Consider the following 23,508-nt stretch of genomic DNA (forward strand, 5'->3'; position numbering starts at 1 on the left):
AGTAAAGTGGGTTTGATACGATTCCATATAACATCATGAAAGTTCTTTTTTCTCTTGGAAAATTCCCATCACAGGAACCCATCTTAGTAACAATATCTTCAGGAGGAGAAGCAAAGCCCCCATCGATGTTATTGTTTCTTCCTCTAATCAATCATAGGACTACACGCAATACACCTTTACCTAGTCACGTCGCTTCCCACAGCACTGACTTCGCTTCCATCTGTTCCTATCTTTCTTGTCTGGATAAATTTAAACAGGGATTCTCATAGGGAATAAGGCACAAGTAAAATTGATTTCTCAACAAAAGAACACTTGCCCTGATGGGAAAATGTGACCAACAAAGTTTGAACAAGGAAAAATGAAAGCTGCAAAGCAGCATGTACCTTTCCCGTTTGGTTGTTTCTAACCCTCTGCACTTTTCAAAAATTGTATTTTTAGGGAAATGGAAAATGCAGTTTACATTGTTACATGGTTCTCTTCCCCATCTTCTTCACCAATAGAACTGGCTGGTATGCAGAGATTATTTCCAAGACATAAATATTACCAAAGATCTCACTTCGGCATATTTATCTAATCTGTGAAGTTTCTAACTGAAACAAAACAAACCACATCCACACTACAAAAACCCACAATTATTAACAGGAACAAACAAAATAATACCTAGGTTAGACTTAAAAGCATATTCCATTATATTCATAATGTATTAAATTGGCATTAAAAACATAGGAAAACCACTTACATTTATATTTTAATAAAGGATAATAAAAGCCAAATCACAGCCAACTGTTAAAGCTTTTTTTTTTTTAATTCTAGGGAACATATACTGAAAAAAACACAACAAGAAAATCAGTTCAGGGGCTTCTTTCTGAACATATGATACCACAGTCTTTCCCATAGCATGCTCCTAAGCAATTCTCTAAGTCTAATCAATCACACAGGATACCGAACAGTGACAATATCTCACATTTGTTACTTATAACTGCTAAGTGGTCGATATCTAATAGTTTCATTTCTGGGTAAGAGAAAAAGCATTCTGGTCCATTAATTCACCTACTCGCTCCTGAAGGACATTAACCAACTCTGCTATTACAAAGACGTGAGTGTCATCAATGTCTTGAATGATGAACTTCTTCCCTAGGGCGTTTGACTCATCCAAGTACAGCAGAAACTGCTTCATGGCAGGGTCACTGCAGAGATAAACACACGATGATGAGACACCCTGTTGTCAAATTATACTGTGAACTATTAGAATTGAGCATGTAGAATTTTTAGAATACTTTTAAAAGCTCTAAACTGTTACTCAATCCCTCACTCCCTCTCTGCCTCAACTGTTAACGATTTATAGACATAGCTTCATTTTAGAACTGTTGGTGCAAGTTTAAGAGAAAGAAGCCAGTAATAAAATTTTAAAAGAATAATTTCTTACTGACAAGTGAAAAAGTAAAGCAATGTTCAAAGCCTAGAATCACAAACCCTTTGATTTTAAAAATGAATTTCCTTACTTGTCCACGATCATTACATTTCAGAATCCAATAGCTTTCACTATCTTACCAGTGAAAGATTCATTTCCAAAACCAGTTAAATAATCCCTGTGATAAAGGAGGCTGTATAGGAAGAGTCAGATCTGGATTCAACCCCAGTTTTACCACTTTCTTATGTGACCTTGATATGTACTTCATCTCCCAAAGCCTCAAAGGGAGCCTACATAACAGAATTGTTATGGAAATTGAAGGAGAAAAATGCCAAGGGTAGTGTTTGGCTTGCAGTAGGTACTCAAGTTTTTTTCCTTCCTTAAAATTCTGAACCTCATAAGTCTGAACTATCACTCAGAATCTTTAAAGGAAATCCTAACAAAGTCTCTTCGAGAATACTGAGCTAAAAGAAGAGATCTAAATTCAATTCCATTTATTTGTGGTTTTTAGTTTGGAATGAATAGGACAGTCATAAGAGAAAGAGGGATACAATTTTGGATTTACAGAAATATGTCTCTTTCATAAAAACCCTGAATCATGACAAAGGACACTCTTTAGATCTAATATATAATAATGTGTTTAGCAAAAGACGAATATAAAAATGTCAAGTTGTATACAGATTTTTTTTAATTCTTGGAGAAAACATAATCTTGCATAATCTTTCGGTTTCCTGAGGACTGTCAACATTAATTACAAAGATAATTTAATTCAAAAGAAGTCAGTGTAATTTACTGAAAACAGTAAGTTTTCTTTCTTTCAAGTACAAACCAGGTGTAAGTGAAGCTAACAAAGTAAAGGATTTAGTTCAATCACTAAATGAGTACAGTTCACGGTATATTAACTATTAATAAAGTCAAGCTTTCCTGAAAAGATGATTTCCTTAATTACTTTCAAAAACTTACCATTAAAATGATTTATTAACAATTTGCTATGCTATAAAATGATGTGAATAAATAAATAGGTCTGCCCAAGTAAGAACTGATAGAGATTTTAAATTTAGTTTCTAGTATGTTTGTTATCTCACACTCAGGTTCAGAACACTTAGGTTACACTTATCCACTTAGGGTTGGCAAAATTCAGTTAAATTCTACGGCTTCCAGAATTAGAATGACCAAACAAATGTGCAGAATTGATTCGTTCAGAAGTAGTAAATTTGCTATTTTACATTTTATTCACTCATTCAATAAATATTTATTGAGCACTTGTCATGTGCTAGGCACTATTCCAGTCCTGGGGATCTAGTGGTGAACAAAACGATTAAGAACCCTCCCTGTTACAGAGCTTACATTCTAGCGGCAGTACTATGATAAACAAAAAAACAGGGAAGTAGGATGAGAAATGGTAGTGACAAAAGTGATCGGATCTTGCAAGCTTAAATAGGGGACTGAGCAGGTGTCATCTGAACCAACACCAGAAGGAAGTAGTGAGCAAGCCATGTAGTGCCACTGGGGAAGAGCATCCTAGGCAGAGTGAACAGCAAGCCCAAGGTGGCTGGAGAAGGGGGAGTAGAGGGAGGTGAGGTCAGAAAGCTATAACTGGTCCAGATCACGTAGGGTCTTAGAGGTGATTTTATGGACTTTGGCTTTTACTGAGTGACAGGGTCTAACTTACAGAGGGACTTATATTTTAAGTGTAACGATCATAGTGCCTGCTGGGTTGAGAAAAGACTGGGAGGTGGCAGAGGCAAGGGTGGAAACCGGGAGACCAATTAGAAGGTGACTGCAGTAATCCAGGCAAGAGACGATGATTTGGACCCAAGAGGTAAACAGTGAACATGATGAGAAGAGGTTGAATTCTAGACATATGTTGAATATAAAGTCAACATAATTTGCTGAGACTGGACTAAAGCTCTGAAAGAGAAGAATTAAGGAGACTCCCAGATTTTTGGTCTGAACAAATGGAAGGATGGAGTTGCCTTTATTGAGATGAGGAGGAATGTGGGAAGAGCAGGTTTGCTGGTAAGATTAAGAATTTGGTTTTAGGCATCTGAGATGCCTACTGGCAACTAAGTGAAGAAGTTGAGTAGGAATTCAGCATTGAAGTCCAAGTCGAAGAGTAAAAGTCGGTCATCAATGTATAGACAGTATTTATTTATTTTTTTATTATTATTTTTTTTGTTTGTTTTTGTTTTTTTAAATTTTTTGTTTATTGCAGTAACATTGGTTTATAACATTGTAAAAATTTCAGGTGTACATCATTGTACTTCTATTTCTGCATGGACTACATCATGTTCACCACCAAAATACTAATTACAACCCATCACCACACACATGTGCCGAATTATCCCTTTCACGCTCCTCCCTCCCCCCTTCCCCTCTGGTAACCACCAATCCACTCTCTGTCCCTATGTGTTTGTTTATTGTTGTTATTATCTACTACTTAATGAAGGAAATCATACGGTATTTGACCTTCTCCCTCTGACTTATTTCACTTTGCATTATACCCTCAATGTCCATCCATGTTGTCACAAGTGGCTGGATTTCATCGTTTCTTATGGCTGAGTAGTATTCCATTGTGTATACATACCACAGCTTCTTTATCCATTCGTCCCTTGATGGGCACTTAGGTTGCTTCCAAGTCTTGGCTATTGTGAATAACGCTGCAATGAACACAGGGGTGCATGTACCTTTGCAAATTGGTGTTTTCAAGTTCTTTGGATAAATACCCAGCAGTGGAATAGCTGGATCATATGGTAGTTCTATCCTTGATTTTTTGAGGAATCTCCATACTGTTTTCCATAGTGGCTGCACCAGTTTGCACTCCCACCAGCAGTGTATGCGAGTTCCCTTTTCTCCACATCCTTTCCAACACATATTGTTTCCTGTCTTGTTAATTATAGCCATTCTGTCGGGCGTGAGGTGATATCTCATTGTAGTTTTGATTTGCATTTCCCTAATAGATAGTGATTTTGAACATCTTTTCATGTGTCTGTTGGCCATCTGTATATCTTCTTTGGAGAAATGTCTGTTCAGGTCTTTTGCCCATTTTTTAATTGGGTTGGTAGTTTTTTTGTTGTTGAGATGCATGAGTTCTTTATATATTTTGGAGATTAAGCCTTTATCAGATGTATGGTTTGCAAATATCTTCTCCCAATTGTTAGGTTGTCTTTTCGTTTTGTTGATGGTTTCCTTTGCTGTGCAGAAGCTTTTTAGTTTGATGTAGTCCCATTTGTTTATTTTTTCTATTGTTTCTCTTGCCCGGTCAGATGTGGTGTTTGAAAAGATGTTGCTAAGACCGATGTGGAAGAGCGTACTGCCTATGTTTTCTTCTAGAAGTTTCATAGTTTCAGGTCTTACATTCAAGTCTTTAACCCATTTGGAGTTAATTTTTGTGCATGGTGTAAGGTAAGGGTCTACTTTCATTTTTTTGCATGTGGCTATCCAGTTTTCCCAACACCATTTGTTGAAGAGACTTTCTTTTCCCCATTGTATGTTCTTGGCTCCTTTGTCAAAGATTAGCTGTCCATAGATGTGTGGGTTTATTTCTGGGCTTTCGATTTATAGACAGTATTTAAAGCCATGAGAATGCAGTGAGCACAGCTACAGAGAAGAGTCCAAGGACCAAGCCCTGGACACTCCAACATCAAAAGGTTAGGAAGAAAAGGATGAATCAGCAAAGGAGATAATAAAGAAGTGACCACTTAGGTAGGAAGAAAGCCTGAAGAGTCCCAAAAGCTAAGTGAACAGAAGACATGGAGAAAAGGGAAGTGATCAACTGTGTCAAATGCTGTGGGTTAATAGGTATAGCAGGATAAGGACTAAGAGCTGACTACTGGATCAGAAAGTTACTGGCCCTTGGCAAGAACATTTTTGGTGGTCACAGGAGAGAAAGCCTGACTGGAGTGGGTTTCAGAATAGGAGGAGAAACTAGAGAAAGTGAATATAGACAAGTCTTCACAGAAATTTTTGCTACAAAGAGCAGGAAACTAGAGTGGGGGCTGGAAAGGGATGTGGGAATCAAGAGTTTTTGCCCCGGGAAGGACGACAGCTTGTTTCTAACGCTGATGAGAATGATCCAGTAGAGAAAGAAAAATTGATAAAGCAGGAGAAAGAGGAAAACCGCTAAAAAGGTGACCTATGATAGGCAAGAGGAGCTGGGCTCCAGCTCCCGAGTAGAGAAGCTGGCTTTAGATGGGAGACTGGACCGTTCACCCGCAGTAACTGGGGGAAGGGAAGGGTACAGGGGCAGACTCAAGTGACAGACTTGGGGGCCTTCTCTTCTGAGTGCTTTTCTTTTTGCATTGAAAACAGGACACAAGGTGAGAATCAGCTGGAAGTCAGGACAGGGAAGTTTTTTGAAGTAAGAGAGTTGAAGGTATGAAATACTGTATTTCATCCATTCTAAGAAGCACATTTCCCCCCACATTTTAACATCTCCCAAACTGGAATGAGTCTTAAGCCAATGGCATGTTATAGTATAATTGGCAGTGATTTTTCTTAGAGGTACATAAAGTATCGGTTAAACATTAAAATTGATGAAATCTTAGATTTGATGAAATATAACTGCTTTACATGGAAAGTGGGAGAATAAATGGACTAGGAAATGTAGTAGGTTTGCTGGCTAGCATTAAGGGCCCACATGAGTTTAGCAGTCATGAATTAAAGCGAGACCAATCAGTATGCTTGTTATGTTTTTCTCCAGCCACTTAGAGCCACGGTGGTAAAGGTTCAGAGCAGGTAGAGAGCTGGATTGAACCAGATTTGGTCAGTGTGACTAAGGGAGGGGCAAGGGAGTTGAGAGTGTCTTTAACACAAGTATAATGAGGGACTGTGGAACCTAAGCTGGGTAAGGAGGAAAGTGAGGATGCTGGGGTGGTGAAGGACAGTGAAAAGGTGGGAAGATCAGCAGACTGCAGGTCTGGTAGAGTGAAAGAAATCAGAGAGTTAGAGCATTAGAGGGGGTGAGCTGGAAAGAGGAAGTGGTGGTCAGAGTGAGACGGCCGAGAGATTTTGAAGAGATGGTGGCATTGGTAGAGACAGGCGTAGTTCTGACTAGGCGAATGAGTGGCTGTGACGGGGTGGAGGAGAAGCTCACTGGAAGAGGAGGTCGAGGAACTGACAGGACAGCACATTGAAAGAACTATCCACATGAAATCACTAAGCATGTGAAGAGAACTGCAGTGTCAGGGAGCCTTTAAGCAAAGACTTGGATGTTGTAGATGATTACAAAGAGCAGGGTTAGTGGGTGGTCTAGTCCGATAGGAGGAGATTCAGAACGGGGGTGGGGGGGTGTCTATGGAAGACGGAGGGAGAATTTCGGTAAGCGGCAATGAGGAGTAAGATGGATACCTATCCCATTTCTTGATGGTACAAGAGGTATTACAACAAAAAGTCACCACTTGATAGGGTTGTGGGCGAAGCAGTGTGCTCAGGAGAAAGCCACCTTTTGTTACAGGAAAAAAAAAAAAAAAAGGGAGGGGGTTGGGGCAAGGAAGAGGAAAAGTTCAGAGAATAGGCTGAGGACACAGGTGACTCTGCTGCTGCTCTCTCACTAGGTTCTAGACGACAAAGTGGAAAGAATGGGGAGGGGCAGTGGGTTGGAGATGAAAATAAAAAAGCAGATGTATAGAGCCATAGATAATTAGTGTCAAAGGGACCAGGGATGGCCTGGAAGTCTGTGGCTTTTTGGGTGACTGAAAACAGGAAATGTCGGGATAAAGGGCAGGAGAATGAGGGTCTCAAGGCAGATAATGATATGAGACTGAAAGGCAACAACAGCCAGTGGAGAACGGGAGGGAAAATTTAAGCAGATACCAATGATGTTGTATTTCACATTTTCAGCAACTCCCTAATTTTGGCAATTACACAATAAAAATATAAATAAGAAATTTTTGTAAAGAAACGACACACTGTACACTGAGGAACCTGAGGTAAACAATTTTATCAGTTATTGACAAGCAGGCCGTGAAACATAAAATTAAAAAGAGCTTAAAGAGGGGCCAGCTCGGTGGCATAGCAGTTAAATTCTCGCGCTCCGCTTCCGCGGCCCCGGGTTCCTAGGTTTGGATCCCTGGCGCTGACCTACACACCACTCATCAGGCCATGCTGTGGCAGTGTCCCACATACAAAATAGAGGAAGACTGGCACAGATGTTAGCTCAGGGCCAACCTTCCTCACCAAAAAAAAAAAACAAAAACAAAAGAGCTTATAGAGCAATTCTAGCAGGAACATGGGGGTAATGAAACAGGCTGAACAGGGTTCTTTCAGATGACATTACAGAAATGGTAATGAGGAGGCCCACAGGACAGGGAACCCAGAGCTTCAGCTTCTCTAAAACTACCGTTTTCATGCGTAGACTTCTTAAAAACTCAGTTGTTTCCCTCAACTTTCCCATGCCTGTACAAATAAAAGGCGGGGGGGTGGGTGGGATGGGGTGGAGAATAAAAGAATAATTTAAGAGTCAACAGGTGTAGGGGGATAGACCAAAACCCTCTGCTCTGGTGCTCTACAACTAGGCTGCTTCCTCCTTTCCCTGCAATCACGGGACCAGGGAGTACACGCCTTTACCTATCATGCAGTGACCGTGCCCACTTCACCCTCCACTATCACCCTTTTGTGATAGACTGCCTCAGGTCCCACAAGAATCTCAGTATTTTCTATAAAAATCATGGACTCAGAGGTTTCTTAGAAAGACATACTTTATGTGACAAGACGAACAATAGTTTTCTGTTAGTCCTTTAAAATAAATTTGGAGTCCAAATGTAACATAGTAATGAGGATAAATACAGACATTGTAAAAATTGCTGTCCAGAAGTGATATATTATCTTGTTACTGTTTGAGCTCAGTGCATTCACAGATGACAAAAATTTACTCTAGTAATTGCTGCTACCAGAGCTATTAGAAATAGCGAGGGTTAAGTGGTGATGAAGACTAATATCGTATCTCCAGAAATTTTCTAAATGCCATAATTTTACATAATTTCAATGAAGAAAAAGCTAAACAACTGAAATGAAGAAGTACCAGGGGACTCCTCTGTGCTTTCAATCATGTCAGTGCTTTCAAAATTTTTGCCATTGCATACTATCCCTGCTATTTTAGCCATCTCTCATAACACCTGCATCACATATTACTTAATAGTTTTCTTTAAATTGCCTTTAAATCAATTAACTCTTAAGCTTAACTTCACCTGGTGGAAAATCACCAGTCATCTTGATGTGTTAATTGTGTTTTTTCCCTAGATAAGTTAAATTGGTCACATGAAAAGTATTTTTGTGTTCTACCCCCCCCAAATTTGTGTTCTACTCCAAATCATCTTGAACATCAGTGGCATTCCCCATACCTGGGGAAAGACTGCTATCCAACAAATGAGAATGTAGAAAATGACTGGTCAGTGAGACTGAAATAACCACTTCTAATGTCAACTGCCTCAAACTTTTTGAAAGGAAATGGAAAGCTGTCAATTTGAGACTGAATTCTCAAGCATGTACCTGAAATATAAACTGTAATGATTCAAAAAGACACTCAAAGTTTAAGGAGAATTTTGTTATGAAATGTGGAGGGCCTGGAATACATTGCCTGAATTCAGGGCTATTCTACTTCTACATGGGGAGAGTCTCTGGGAGAACCTACTGGCAAGAAAAAAACCAAACCAAGTGCCCACAACCATACTTGGTCCAAGTCCTGGGATCAGGGCCAGTGAGCAGGAAGAAATGTCTTTGCCCTGGAAATGTGAAGGGCAGATATCATCAATCAACCTCCTCCTGAAGAACCTTAGTGTTGCTCCTATAAAATATGATTCTAAAACGTATTTCCACCATGAGAGGTCTATTAGGATGCTGCAGTTAGCTGCAGCACAAAATTAACTGGTCAGTTGGATAAAGTTGTCAGCACTGTCCATCCAATTAGAATGATGATCTTGGCTTAGTCAATGGTAAACTATCCTTCTTGATAATAGTCAGCTAATAGATATAATTACTTAAAAATGTTAAAACTATTTCTCCATAAATTCTGTATGTCCTTAGAACAGAATGTTTTAGAAAATTGTTATTGAATGTGAAATGGCTTTGTTAAGTTTATTTCTCTCTTATAAGCATTTTCCAGAGTGTTTTCTGAATCTGGGTTCTGTCCAGCCTGAGATACAGGTGCCTACCCTAGGATCCAGCATATTGGAGGAGCTCAATTTGCTACATGAGTAGGGTCTTAAGAGAAAGAAAGGGCCACCACAGTGGACATTAAGTTAACCAGAATGACAGGTCTCAATTTCCCAATATGACATACAATAGGTTTTATTGCTACAAAGACACAAGACTCTCAAGAGAGTACAGTCATGCATCGCTTAATGATGGGGACACATTCTGACAAATGTGTCATTATGGGATTTCATCGTTGTGCAAACATCACAGAGCGTACTTACACAAACCTAGATGGTCCAGCCTACTACCCACTAGGCTCTATGGTACTAATCTTATGGGACCGTCATATATGGGGTCTGTCATTGACCGAAATGTTGTTACGTGGCACGTGACTGTATGTATCTCAGGCACCGTTCTGGGTGCCCGGGAAACTTCAGTGAATGTGACCCTGCTAAGCAGCAAAGGCTCACAAGGGATATATAAATGCTGTGAAAAAACAGAATAATGGTTAGACTGGTTTTGCCTTAGTTCTTATTTGCTTTTCATATACAATATATGTTTAGAAGCCAAACCCATAAGGATAAGGCTGGTCTAATAATACCTATTTCTCCAGATTCTTTGTTATTGTGCTGTAAACTGGCTGCAATTTGCACCAGTACAACAAATATTCCTTGCAGAAGCATTTGCCAAACCAACTGTGGTAACTGTCACAGCAGCGATCTGCTCGCACCTGGAACTGGACACACCTTTGTTGGGCAGATGCTGCTTGTTTCCATAATTGCTGTGGCTGGCTAGATCTGGGAAAATGCTTGGTGTGAGGCTGGCAGCTGACAGTGGTAGATCCCAACAAAGAGGAAGTTTTCACCAATCTCATTTTGACATAAAAATACAAATTTACAAACAAAAAACTTTAATTTAGCTTTAGATATTGCTATGTGATAAGCCTTGGGAGGAGAGAATCTTATTACATCCAAGTACCTTGATTTTTCAATTCACTGACGGTTAGGCCTAAATGGCCACAATTATACTCCGGTTTCTTGGATTCTTTCTTGTGGACACAAAACCAGTTAAAAGGAACTGATGGACGTGGAATTTAAATACGGCAGTAAGTGAAGCCATTCTAAGATAAGTGTCGCATTAAGACTCCCTTCTTGAACCAGGTCATACATGTCTGAGAAGTATTTTGCTGGCTGCCTGGACTGAATGTGTAGAATAGCACTACCTAGGCTATTACAGATGACCTTGTATGGTAATGCGACTGGAATTCGAAGAGAGGATCATTGGGACAACGGAAGCAGTTTTAGGAGATCTTTGAGTGGTTTGCCTATAAACCCCACACTTACCAATTCTGTACTCCAATACACCTAAATGCTTCCTACAATCTATGGATATTATAAGGTAATAAACAGACTTATGCAGATACCGTATTATTAACCATCTTCTCTTTGACATCAAATATAGACATGAGGGAAACTGAAGGATTTTTCCAATTACCATCCTGTTATTTCTTAGGCCTGGAGCCTTTTTGGAAAATTTGTATCTTTGGGAAGACAGTTATCCTTTTGAAAAATTGTGAAGACTACACTTTCGAGTTCATCTTGAAGGGAAAAATTAGTTTTGCAAGGATACTATCCATCTGCAAAATAAAATGTAAGTGGTCCTGGTGCAAAACAACCCTCCATAGGGGAACTGACTATCAAATGTAAGCTGATTAAGTGCTTCTCAAACTTAAAACTGCACTGTGACAAGACCGTTTGTATGCACAATTCTGATTTAGATTTGGGAAATAAATTTTTCATTCCTAACAAGCTCCAGATGATGCTGTGGCTGCTAGTCTGGGGATGACACGGAAGAGCAAGATGACAGAGGGCCATTAGAGCCCAGGCAGACTCAGAGGCTTGATAACAAGCAGCAAGCTAGCAGAGAGGTTGCCCAATGAGAAAAGAAAACTTACACCTCAGTTCCTCTTACAAACCGGCACTCTTTGTCCTTAAGGCTAAACTGAAAGCCTACCACCAAGATTTTAATGAGTCTCCCAGAGTTTTGCTCTTTAAAATGCAGCCCAGCCATCATTTTTTTCAAATTAAAACACAGATTTAATACAATCTCAACCATCATTCCAAATGCATTATTTTAGAAATAAGCTCAATTATTCAGAGTGAAGATTACATTGAAGAGAATTGAAAGAAACAAAAGGGAAAAAAAAATTGATAGCTCACACTGTGTGTGTGTATCTTCTGCGTCAAAAAATAACATTAACAGACCAACCAGGAAAATGTTTCTATTAATTATGACAAAATAATAAGAAAAATATAAAAATTAGCCTATAAGTCTTTTCCAAAAGATAACAGAACAGTGTGCTTAGAACTTCTAGGATCTAGACCCCTGACCCCTTTGCTTTCTTAAGTGAATATCTCTCTCCTCTCTACCAGTTTATTTTTATCAACATACTTTCTAGTCCTTCAGATTAAAACAACGAAAATAACAAGAACCAGAGTCCGTTAACCATACCCTTCTTCAGCCACCAACCTATTTCTCTATTCCTTTGCTCATTATCACAACAAAACTTCTCCAAATTGTCTCCACTTCCTTGCACACACATAACAAGAACCAGAGTCCGTTAACCATACCCTTCTTCAGCCACCAACCTATTTCTCTATTCCTTTGCTCATTATCACAACAAAACTTCTCCAAATTGTCTCCACTTCCTTGCCTCGCTTTCAAAGCAGTCCAAACTGGCATCTATCCGCCCTCTCCATTAAAACAGCTCTCATAAAAATCAATGACCTCCAGTGTGTCTTCGCCTTATTCCACCTCTCATCGCCACTTGACACAGCCCACTCACCTTCATGAAACATTCTCTCCCTTAGCTTCCCTCCTACTTAACTGGCTGTTTTCTTCTTAACTGCCTTTGCTGGTGTCTCCTCTACCCAAACTCTAAATCTGCACTACTCCTAAGAGAGCCCACTAGTCACATGTCACTACTGAGTACTTGAAATGTGGCCAGTCTGTGCAATGTGCTGTAAAAGTAAAATACACATTGGATTTTGAAGCTTTAGTATGAAAAAAGGCGGTACAAGTCTGAAGTGTTAATACGGACTTTGAAGACTTAGAACATGTTGAAACATTTTGGATATATGAATTAAATAAAACATATTAATTTCACCTGATTCATTTTACTTTTTAATGGGGCTACTAGAAAATTTAAGACTATGTATGTGGCTCACATTATATTTCTATTGGGCAGTGCTGCTCTAAATGCCAGATGTATCTTGGGGTTTGGTCTTGCTCCTTCCTCAGCCTTGCTATCACAGTAAACAGTACCATCATCCATACAATGGCTCATATTAGAGGCACAGAAACTGTGGGAGATCACGATTTGGCCACCCTGAAATATGTCTCTTTACCTTGATTGTTTTCTCTGACCGATATTTGACCTCCCCCACTAACTGCCTAAAGAATTTAACACAGAAGACCTGCTCCAGGAAGGAGTTACTATCTGATGGCTGTAATACAATGTAAAATAGATGTTACAATAGGAAAGGCACCAACAAGCCCATCTTATCAAAAATTCTGTCTCTCCCAGCCCACATTCTCTAGGTGGCCCTGCAAAGAGTTGCCAGACAAACATTTACATTTATAAGGGAAATCCCCATTTGTAAAGGTATCTCCCACTCTGTACTGGGAAGTGTGGGGATAGCCTTGTCTCTGTAGAAACTCTTATCAGTACGGAAGGAAACAACTTAAATCTACATACTTTTGATTCCTGTGATTTCTGTCTCTCCAGACACATTCTCTATAGATGGCCCTGCAAAGAATCATCTGACATTTACATTTCCCTCTCCATGTAAATTGTCTTCTTCCCCTCTGAAATCGCAACCCCCCCTACCCCCAACATCCTCCTTTGTCTTTAGCTGAAGATAGTATTTAAGATGAGAATCACTGCTGGTTTGTTGAGAAACTCAGTTTCCCTGGTTTCTCCCATGTATACATGTTATTAAACTTGCTATTATTTTCTCCTGCTACCCTGTCTTTTAATTATTTGGCCAGCCATAAGAACCTTAAGGGAAAGGGCACAGGGAGATTCTCCCTCTTTCCCGACAAAATGTAGACAGCAGTATTTTCAGACAATGGGAATGTCCACAGGGCAGGATTCCCAGATGAGACAGAACTGTTTGGTGGAGCAAACAAACAAGCAGAGACTGAGCAAGACTGGTCCAGTAGTTCAGGTTTTCAGACTGAGTGATAACTAAGCCCTACATTAGCTTGCTTTGAGGAACTCAACTCGGCCCATTAAAGTTTCTAGTTTTGCCTCTGGAATGTGTGCCTAGTTTAAGAAACCTTCAACTGGCTCTCCTGTTTTTCTTTCTCTTTTTAAAAGACCATAGTCTGTGATGGTGAAGACTCAGGCAGACCCTAAAATTCTAGTCAACCCCTGATGGTTTGAGAACACAAGCACTGTTCCTCTAAAGAGGATTAATTAACAAATATGCTGCCTCTGACCAAAACTTGTTGGAAATAATGCCAGTTACATCAATTCAACAGAGGCACTGAGATCTGGCACCAGGAAGAAACACAGCAACAAAACCTGTCCCACTTGTTATTAAGAAAAATGAAGTTGAGAAAATGGAAAGACTTGGTTCATTCAGATCTTAAAACACAAATGGATTTTAGAAGATGTACACATGTAAATCCAGATTTACTATGTAGATTTAAAACTCCTTAAGTAGCAAAACTACTAACCATTCTATAAGAACTCCTTTCAGGACGTTGACCATCTTCCCAGGCAGAAGGTGCAGACGACCTTAAAAATGCCAACAAAAGGGATAAGGTGACATAAAATTCAAAAGCATCAACTTTAATACACTCTGGTGACCTCTGAAACAAGGAGAAATATTAAATGTCAAGACTAAACATTTAAATTTATGAAAGACACAGGGCTAAGATTAAGAAAACATACAGATATTGTAATCTTTTAACAAAATTAAAATGAGTCTATTTGGAATACTAATAAGCATAAATCTTACTTGCAAACAAATTCTACCCACTGTCAATCCTACCGTGTGCCCAACCTAGGTTTAAAACATGTCCGTTAGTCAAAACATTTCTTTTCCCATCCAAAAGTACGATAAAAGAGAAGATCCTGGAGGCAGGAATCACAGAACGGTAGCTCTGACAGGGGCCTTAAAAATTATATAGTGAGCCGGACCATCTGGTTTTACAGATGAGATCGAGCCAAGAGATTAAGCTGTAGCTCCCGGGAAACAAAACACAGGAGGGTGCAAGCCCAGTCTCCAGATCTTGTGTCCTTTCACCAAATAATCACGTTCCCCGTGACTTGCGCTTGAAGGAAGGGAACCCACCCAGCGCACGCCAGAGTGACCCCTAAACTTCTACACCTGGGCGCGGGCAACGCCTCCCCGTAGGAAACGCACAGCTCAATGGTGCGGGACGGCCGCCCGCCTCGTCAGGAAGGGCCAGGAGAGGGTACAAGACACCACCACGAACCCCACAACCTGGAGGACATGCTTCTGAGTCATTTCTCGCTCTCCACTCTTTCTTCGAGACCCCTCCGCCTTCCAGATACCCCACTTTACCCTCTTACTCCGAGAGCCGACGCCACGCACCTACGCCCAAACACCCAGCAGCGTCTCGGCGTCGCCGACAAAGTGCGCCTGCGTCCTCTACGTCATCGCGTCTGCGTCTCTCTTGTGGGTGGAGCGCGCCGACGGGAGGCGGGGCGCGGGCTGGGCCGAGGGGGCGGGGCGAGGTGGGGGCGGGGTCACGTACCGCCAGCCACCAGGTGGAGGGCGCGGGGTGGGAGCCGCCGAGAGCGGTGGGCTCGCCACCTACGGGATCCGCGGTGAGCGGCGGGGGCGCGCCGAGTCCGCGTGCCGGCAGGTAGGAAGGGGAGGCCGGGCTCGTGGGGGCGGGTGAGGGCGCCGGCGAAGCCGGGCACGGGGGGTAGTGGGGAGGGCGGCGACGGGGCGCGGCCGGGGCGCCCCCGCGAGGACGCGGGGCCCCCGACTGACCCGCTGACCCGCCGCCGGGCGTGAGGGCCGCTCGCTCAGCGTCAGCAGCCGGACTCTTCTTTTCCGGTCACGGCCGTTCTCTAGTTCCTCTCCGAGGCCCAAAGAGCACCTGCCGGTACCGTCAGCCCGGGCGGGGTAGTCACGGAGAGATGAGGACCAGGAGGTGGAAACAGTCTCCCCATTCACATCGGAACCTTCCAGACCGCAGCTGCTAGCTCTGCCCTGGGGGATTGAATAGATTGAATACTGATAGGTCTCTAAGCCCGGTAACGGTTATTCTAAAGTGAAAGACCCCAGGGGGTTCCAAAATTAATCCCTTCCCCAGATTCTGACCTGTAGTCTCATAGAGCTCTCTCTTTCTTTAATTGTTTTTACCAGTGGAGATGTGAGGTTCTTGCTTTCTGTGCCTTGGGTAAATTGTGCTTTCCCAATTGAGCTTACGCTCCTTTTTATTTCTTGTGTTCATGTAATTTACGAACCTAGTTTTTCCATTTATTTCCCTCTTTATCCCTCAAATCGTTTTCCTCCCGTTGGTTTCCATATTGTTGAGCACGCTCTCTCTCTCTCTCTTTGATCTGCCCCAAGTATAGTTCCTGCCAAGTATCTTTTCTTTTTTTTCCTTCTTGAATGTATCCTCCTCCTTGACCATCTCAGCAGTTCCATTGCGTTGAACCTCCCACTTTTGTGCTCCAGGTGCAGGCCTCATGCTTGCACCTTAATAACCTGTGAGTACTCTCAAGTCCACCTCTCAAATTGAAGTAGTTCTCATTTCATCCTCACTTCAAAACCTTCTTTCTTCCTGTGTTTTTCTGAATCACCCAGATTTGAAACCTCCATCCAATTATTCAACAAACATTTTTGTGGGCCTAATATGTGCCAGACACTGTGCTAGACTCTGGAGACACAGTGGTGAACAAGCAACTAATTATGGTGGAAAAGAGAGACACTAAAATGAGTTAACAGGAAGGTATCAGATGGTAATGTGATAAAGAGACTGGAAGGGCTGCTTTGGTTATGGAGGTGTCAGAAATGGCCTTCAGTTCATGCAGATTTCTGAATGAAAAAAAGTGACTTCTGTACACCAGCAGTAACCAGCTAGGAATTTTAATATAAAGATACTATTCATAACTGTATTCAAAACTAAAGGTATCGAGGAATAGATCAAACTAAAACTGTATAGTCTTTTAGGGAGAAAATTATAGTGCTCTATTGAAACAAAAAAGAAGACCCAAGAAATGGAGAGATATACCATATTCATGGATGGGAAGACTCAATATCATAAAGATGTCAGTTTTCCCCAATTTTACAGATTCAGGGCAATTCCAATTGAAATTGGTATATGTTTTTTCATGGAACTTGACATGCTGAGCCAAAAATATATATGGAAAGATAAAGGACCAAGAATAGCTAAGTCAATTTTGAAGAAAAATTTTAAATAAAGTCCCTTCCTCCCAGATAGCAAAACTTAATATAAAGCCATAATAATGAAGACTACTGTCTTAATTACTAGTATTGGTTCAGGGATAGAAAAATAGACTCATGGAACAGAGTAGAGAGCCTAGAACCACACCCATGTACATATGGGAGTTTAGTATACCACTAAGTGGTACTACAAAGCAGGAGGAAAAGCATAGACTGTTCAGTAAATGGTGCTGAGATACGTGATATCCATATAGAATAAAGACAAAATTAGATTCCTGCTTCACACCATTCACAACAGTAATTTCCAAATGGATTAAAGACCTAAGTGTGGAAGACACATCTGTAAAATATTTAGAAAAAAATATAGGAGGCTATATTTAGGAAAGATTTCTTTTGTTTTATTGGAGTTAAATATACATCACATAAAATTTACTACCATTTTAACCACTTTTAGGTATGTAGTTCAGTGGTATTCATGTTATTGTGCAGCCATCACTACTGTCTAACTCCAGAACTTTTTTTCTTTCTGGGAGGGATTTGTTAAGGTACGAAAAGCACCACTGAGGATGCTATTGCCTTACTCCAAATGAGAGATGATGGTGACTTGAGCTAGAGTGGTAATACCGAAAACGGAGAAAAATGGATGGATTTGTGATATGTTTTGATGGCAGAGAACAGGAATTGTGCATGGTTTAGATATGAGGTGAGGAGAAAACAAAGAATCCAGAGCAACATCCAAGTTTTGCTTGAGCTGTGTGGTAGGTTATTTACATTTATCATCAAAGGGTATTTACCGTTTGTTTGGTAGTGATGGGGAGGATGAGTGGAGGAAGAGTTTGGGGAGACAAAGAATTCTGTATTGTCAGTTGAGTTTGAAAGGCCTGTTGGGCATCCAAGTGGAAATATTCCAGTAGCTGTTGGATAGATGAGTCTGGAAAGATTGTGGCTGGAGGTACAACTTTGGAATCTCTGGCATATAGATATTTAAAACCGTGATTTGTTAGAATTAGATTTGGCTGCATTTCTGCACACAGAAAATATAAGGTAATAATGGCTTAAGTATGCATATGATTCCATAGGTAGGCAGGCCATGGCTGGTATGGCAGCAGCTCCATGATCATCAAGGACTTGGATTCTTCTGTCTTGCTATTCTGCCATCCTTAGCGTGCTGCCTCATCTCAATCTGATAGTTGAGGTGGACACTTTAATTCCAACTGCCACCTGCTCCTGGGAAGAGAGAAGAGGGAAGGTTGAAGAAAGACACATACTATTCTCTTTAAGGACACTTCTCAGAAGTTGCACATGACACATCCACTTATGACCCATTAGCCAGTTCTTAGTGACCACACTTAGCTAGAAAGAAAAATAGACAATGTAGTGCTTATTCAGTTATTTGTGTGCCCAGTTACATTTCAGGAGTTTTATTAATAAAAACGAAGGGGAGAATGGGCGTTTAGTTTCAGTCTGGTTTCTTCTCCAACCAGGGCAACGACTCTACCATTATGAAGGCTCCGGTTGTTAAATGTAATGGAATTGTTGAATATTTGTTTCACTTGGTATTCATAATCTCTCCTTTTTTACTTTCTGTGTCCTTCTTCTTAGTCTCTTAGAATTTCTCCTCTGTTTTCTACTTAAAATTAGTGTTTCAGATTTAATGTAGTCACAGTCATAATCCAAAGGCTTTGTAAAAATAGAAATCGACAGGCTGACTTTAAAATTATGTGGAAGTGAGGAGGCTGGCCCAGTGGCGTAACAGTTAAATTTGCCGGTTCGGATCCTGGGCGCGGACCTACGCACTGCTCATCAAGCCATGCTGAGGTGGTGTCCTACATAGAGCAACTAGAAGGATGTACAACTATGACATACAACTATCTACTGGGGCTTTGGGGAAAGAAAAAGGAGGAGGATTGGCAATAGATGTTAGCTCAGAGGCGGTCTTCGTCAGCAAAAAGAGGAGGATTAGCACGGATGTTAGCTCAGGACTGATCTTTCTCACAAAAAAAAAGAAAAAGAATGCTCACAGTGGTCTATGGTAGGCAGAATACTGGCCCCCCAAAGATGTCCATGCCCAAATTCCTGGATTCTGTGAATATGTTACATGACATGGCAAAAGGGACTTTGCAGATGGAATTAAGGTTACATATCTTAAGATAGGGAGATTATTTTAGATTATCCGGGAGAGCCAAATGTATCACATGGATCCTTAAAAGTGGAAGAGGAAAGCAGAAGAGTCAGAGATTTGGCAGTGTGAGAAGGATAAGCTGTTGCTGGGCCTGAGATCTAGGGGACTACCTGTAAAGACCAGAGAGAGGCCTCTGAGAGCTAAGGGTGGCACCCAGACAACAAGTGGCAAGGAAACAGGACCTTAGCCCTACAGTTGCATGGAAGTGAATTCTGCCACTGACCTGAATGAGCCTGAAAGTGGAATCGCCCCCAGAGCTTTCAATAAGGGATGCAGCCCTGCTAACACTTTGGTTTCAGCCTTGTGAGACTTTGAGCAGGGAAATTCAATCTAAAATAGTGCCTAGGGATCTGTATTTTAATAATCTGCAGACAATCCTAGGATGATATTTTGAGAAACACCGTTTTATAAACCATTTTTCAATAACTTCATCCAAAACTATGGTTTCAATTACTAGTACGTGCTAATGACTCATAAATCTATATCTATAGCTTAGACCTCTTTGCTGAGCCCACATAGCTTAATGGACATCTTACAGAATATTTTACAAGAACCTTAATCTCAGCATGTTGAAACTGGGAATTCATCCTTTTCCTCAAATCCATTTCTTTTCCTTTATTTTCCTATTTGGTAAGTATTGTCCCTATATACTCAGTAAAACCAGAAACTGGGAATCATAATTGTCTCCTCCCTCTTAGCCATTCTCCTTATCTCTTATCCAATTGTTTATTAGATTCTATTCTCTTAATACCTCCTTAAGTCTGTTTCTTCTTGATCATTCTCAGAGCCACTTCCTTAATTCAAATACAACTTTCTCTCTGATTATCCTTAAAAGCCTCCCTATTCGTTTTCCCCATGTCTACCTCTAAAAAAATTTTTTTATCGTGTTACTCCATTTCTTAAGGTTAATCTCCCAACAGCTTCCCTTAACTCAGGGTAAGCTTTAGACTGCTTAACTTAGCTAAAAATGATGTTCATGATCTCACTAGCCCCTGCCTTCAACACTCCTCTGTTAGTAATCAACAGCATGAGTCATATTAAAATCAGTGAGGAAGAGAAGACCTGAAAAACACTATCAGACAATGAACAGACATTTGTAGAACTCTCTACCCAACAGCAACAGAATATACATTTTTTTCAAGTGCATCAGGAACATTCACCAAGATAGAGCATAATCCTTGTCATAAAACAAGCCAAGATTTAAAAGAATTGAAAATATACAAAGCCTATTCTCCAGCCACAATGGAATTAAGCTAAAAATCAATAACAAAGATATCTGGAAATTCCTAAATATTTGGAAATTAAGTAACACACTTCTAAATATCCCATTAGGAAGAAGGACCTGGCCACCCACTTCCAAAAAAATTGGCCGTGAAAACCCCATGAATAGCAGCGGAGCATTGTCTGTAGCACTGGAAGATGAGAGGGTGGCACAAAAAAAAGATCAGGCAGGTTCTGCTCTGCTGTACATGGGTTCGCTAGGAGTCATAATCGACTTGACGGCGCTATCAACAACACAGACATCCCACGGATCAAAGAGGAAGCCTCATAGTGAAATTAGAAAATATTTTTAACTGAATGAAAGAAAAAACACTCAGCATATCAAAATTTGAGGGATGCAGCGAAAGCAGTGCTTAGAGGGAAATTTTTAGCATTAAATACTTATATTAGAAAGGAAGAAATCTTAGATCAGTAATCTTAACTTCAATTTTAAGAAGCTTGAGAAAGAATAGCTAGTTGAAATGAAAGCAATAAAGACTAATAAAAGAGCACAAACCGATGAAATTGATAATAGAAAAACAAGAGAGTAATTCAATTAAACTAAAAGCTGGTTCTTTGAAAATATCAATGAAATTGATAAGCCTCTAGCCAGAACAGCTAGGAAAAAGAGAAGACGCAAATTGCCAAAATCTGGAATGAAAAAGAGGACATCACTTTAGACCCAAGACCTTAAAAAGATAATATGGGAGCACTACTTAAAACCTTTTAAGGGAGAAGAATGCCAGTTCTACATAAACTCTTCCAGAATATAGAAGAAGATGGAACACTTAGCAAATTATTTTATAAGACCAGTGTTAACTTGATGTGAAAATCAAAGTAATCACAAGAAAACTATAGATTAATATCTCTCGTGAATAGACAATAAAAACCTCTCTGGGGGCCAGCCCCATGGCCCAGTGGTTCAAGTTCTGCATGCTCCACTTTGGTGGCCCACGTTCCAGGTTTGGATCCCAGGCGTGGACCTACACCACTTGTCAAGCCATGTTGTGGCGGCGACCCACGTATAAAATAGAGGAAAATGGGAACAGATGTTAGCTTGGGACAAATCTTCCTCAAGCAAAAAAATAAAAAGAGGAGGAAGATTGGCCATGGATATTAGCTCAGAGCTAATCTTCCTCAAAAAACAAAAAACACAAAACCTCTCTGAGGTACCTCTATATGAGGTAGATCATGCACACAAAAATTAGTAAGGCTATAGAAACTTAATAACACAATTAACAAGCTTGATATAATAGATATACTAAATTCTACCCATAACAGAATAAGTTTATATGATACATTTATAAATATTGACTGCAACCAGGTAACAAAGCAAGTCTCCACAATTCCAAAGAATCTGTGTTGTATAGCACAATGAAAAGATAATCTTTAGAAATTTCATGTTTGGAAACTAAAAACAATCCTAAACAATCCCTGGATTAGAGGAAATTGCAGTGGAGATATCAGGACTCGTGAAATTGAGGTAAAGCAAAATTTAGAGGGAAATTTATAGTCTTAAATGTGTTTATGAAGGAGCAAGAAATGCTCATAATATATTAGGTAAGCATTATTGAAGAAGTTAGGAAAAGGACTGAGTGAATCCGAAGAAAGAAAGAAGAAAATAATGAAGAGCAGAAATAGAAAACAAAACACAATAAAATAGAGATGATCAGCAAAACCAATAGATGATGAAAAATTAATAAGCAATTTTTTCTATTAATAAACTTCTAGGTGACTGCTTAAAAGTAAAAAAGAAGAGGCCAAATAATGCTAGGAACAAGAAAAGGTAGGCAATTTTAGGGATAAAACATAGGAATAGCATGAACAACTTTATGCTAATGATTCTGGAAACTTAAATGCCTATTTTCTTGAAAAGTAGATATTATCAAGACTAATTCGAGAAGGAAGAAAATTGAATAAACCAGTAATTACAGAAATAAGTGACTCTAAAGGAGAGACACATTAGCAACCAAATGCAGTTTGTGGATCTTGTTTAGATCCAATTCTAAGAAACCAGTAGTGGAAAACAAAAGAAAAGTTTATGAAATGATTGAAACACTCATCATATATTTGATGATACTAGGGAATTATTTTATTTTTGGGCACATAATGGTGGTTAATTTTTCTTTTTGTAGGAGATGCATACTAAAGGGGTATTTACAGGCTAAATGATACCACATTTTGGATTTGCTTCAAAATAATGGAGTGTTATGGTGGTGGAAAGTGATATGGGTTACAGTGTAGATTGCTCTGTTCAGTACAATAGCCACTAGCCGTATGTGGCTATTTAAATTAAAATTAATTAAAATTTAAAAAGATAAAAATTTCAGTTCCTCAGTCACGCTAGCATATTTTCATACTAGTAGTGCAGATATAGGAAATGTCTATCATGCAGAAGCTCTGTTGGATAGAGCAAGAATAGATGACACAAGATTGGCCGATAGTTTTTGAAGCTGAGTGATAGGATTCATTTCATTATTCTCTCTACCTTTGTATACATTTGAAATTTTCCATTAACGGAAGAAACAAAAAACATGCATGATCTTTGTGAAGAAAATTACAAAAGATCTAAAAGAGACGTGAAGATACACTTTTCATGAATGGAGGGACTCCGTATGAGATCAGTTCTCCCCAAATTAATCTGTAAATTCAGTTCAGTTCCAATCAAAATCCCAATAGCCAAGACAATTCTGAAAAGAATGGGGGTGGGCGTGCTCACTCTAGAAGCTATCAAGGCTTATTTTAAAGGTATAGGAATTAAGAAAGATGTGATAGCGTTGTTGCATGGTTAGACAAATAGATTAGTGGAACAGATTTGTCCAGAAATGGACCCTAGCTGGATTAGACCTTGGTGTATGGAGGAGTCGTTTCTAATCAATGGGAAACTATGGTTTTGTAATAAATGGTCTTGGGATATTTGGTTTTAAGAATATGATGATCTGATTTTAGACATTCTAGGTTTTAGGTGTTGGTGGTGCTTCAAAGTAGAAATGTGCATTAGGCAGTTGAATATGTGTTTGAAGCTTAACAGAGAGACCTGGGTTAGTTATAGAGATTTGGGAATCATA

General features: G+C 40.0%; 2 protein-coding genes across 4 annotated transcripts in view; one reads left to right on the top strand and one right to left on the bottom strand.

The window, feature by feature from the left end:
* Positions 1-730: 730 nt before the first annotated feature.
* Positions 731-15,168, bottom strand: GTF2H5 (general transcription factor IIH subunit 5). 2 transcript variants are annotated; one of them, XM_058534074.1, is made up of 3 exons: positions 14,288-15,168; positions 13,302-13,352; positions 731-1,187 (listed from the first exon to the last, which is right to left on the bottom strand). In XM_058534074.1, exons 1-3 carry the CDS (start codon positions 14,320-14,322, stop codon positions 1,007-1,009), a joined length of 267 nt encoding a protein of 88 aa, XP_058390057.1. In that variant the 5' UTR covers positions 14,323-15,168; the 3' UTR covers positions 731-1,006. The 2 variants fall into 2 exon arrangements, with proteins under 2 accessions (XP_058390057.1, XP_058390058.1); XM_058534075.1 differs by lacking the exon at positions 13,302-13,352 and having other exon boundaries at positions 14,288-15,158.
* A 193-nt stretch (positions 15,169-15,361) lies between these two features.
* The window catches only part of SERAC1 (serine active site containing 1), a 60,420-nt gene continuing 52,273 nt past the window's right edge, over positions 15,362-23,508 (top strand). For both annotated transcript variants that reach the window (XM_058534076.1, XM_058534077.1), the window contains exon 1: positions 15,362-15,445. The gene's annotated coding sequence lies outside the window, so the exon portion shown is untranslated. The remainder of the gene's footprint in view (positions 15,446-23,508) is intronic.

This window comes from Diceros bicornis, chromosome 39 (genome assembly GCF_020826845.1).
Source record: "Diceros bicornis minor isolate mBicDic1 chromosome 39, mDicBic1.mat.cur, whole genome shotgun sequence".
In the NCBI taxonomy this organism is placed as follows: Eukaryota; Metazoa; Chordata; class Mammalia; order Perissodactyla; family Rhinocerotidae; genus Diceros; species Diceros bicornis.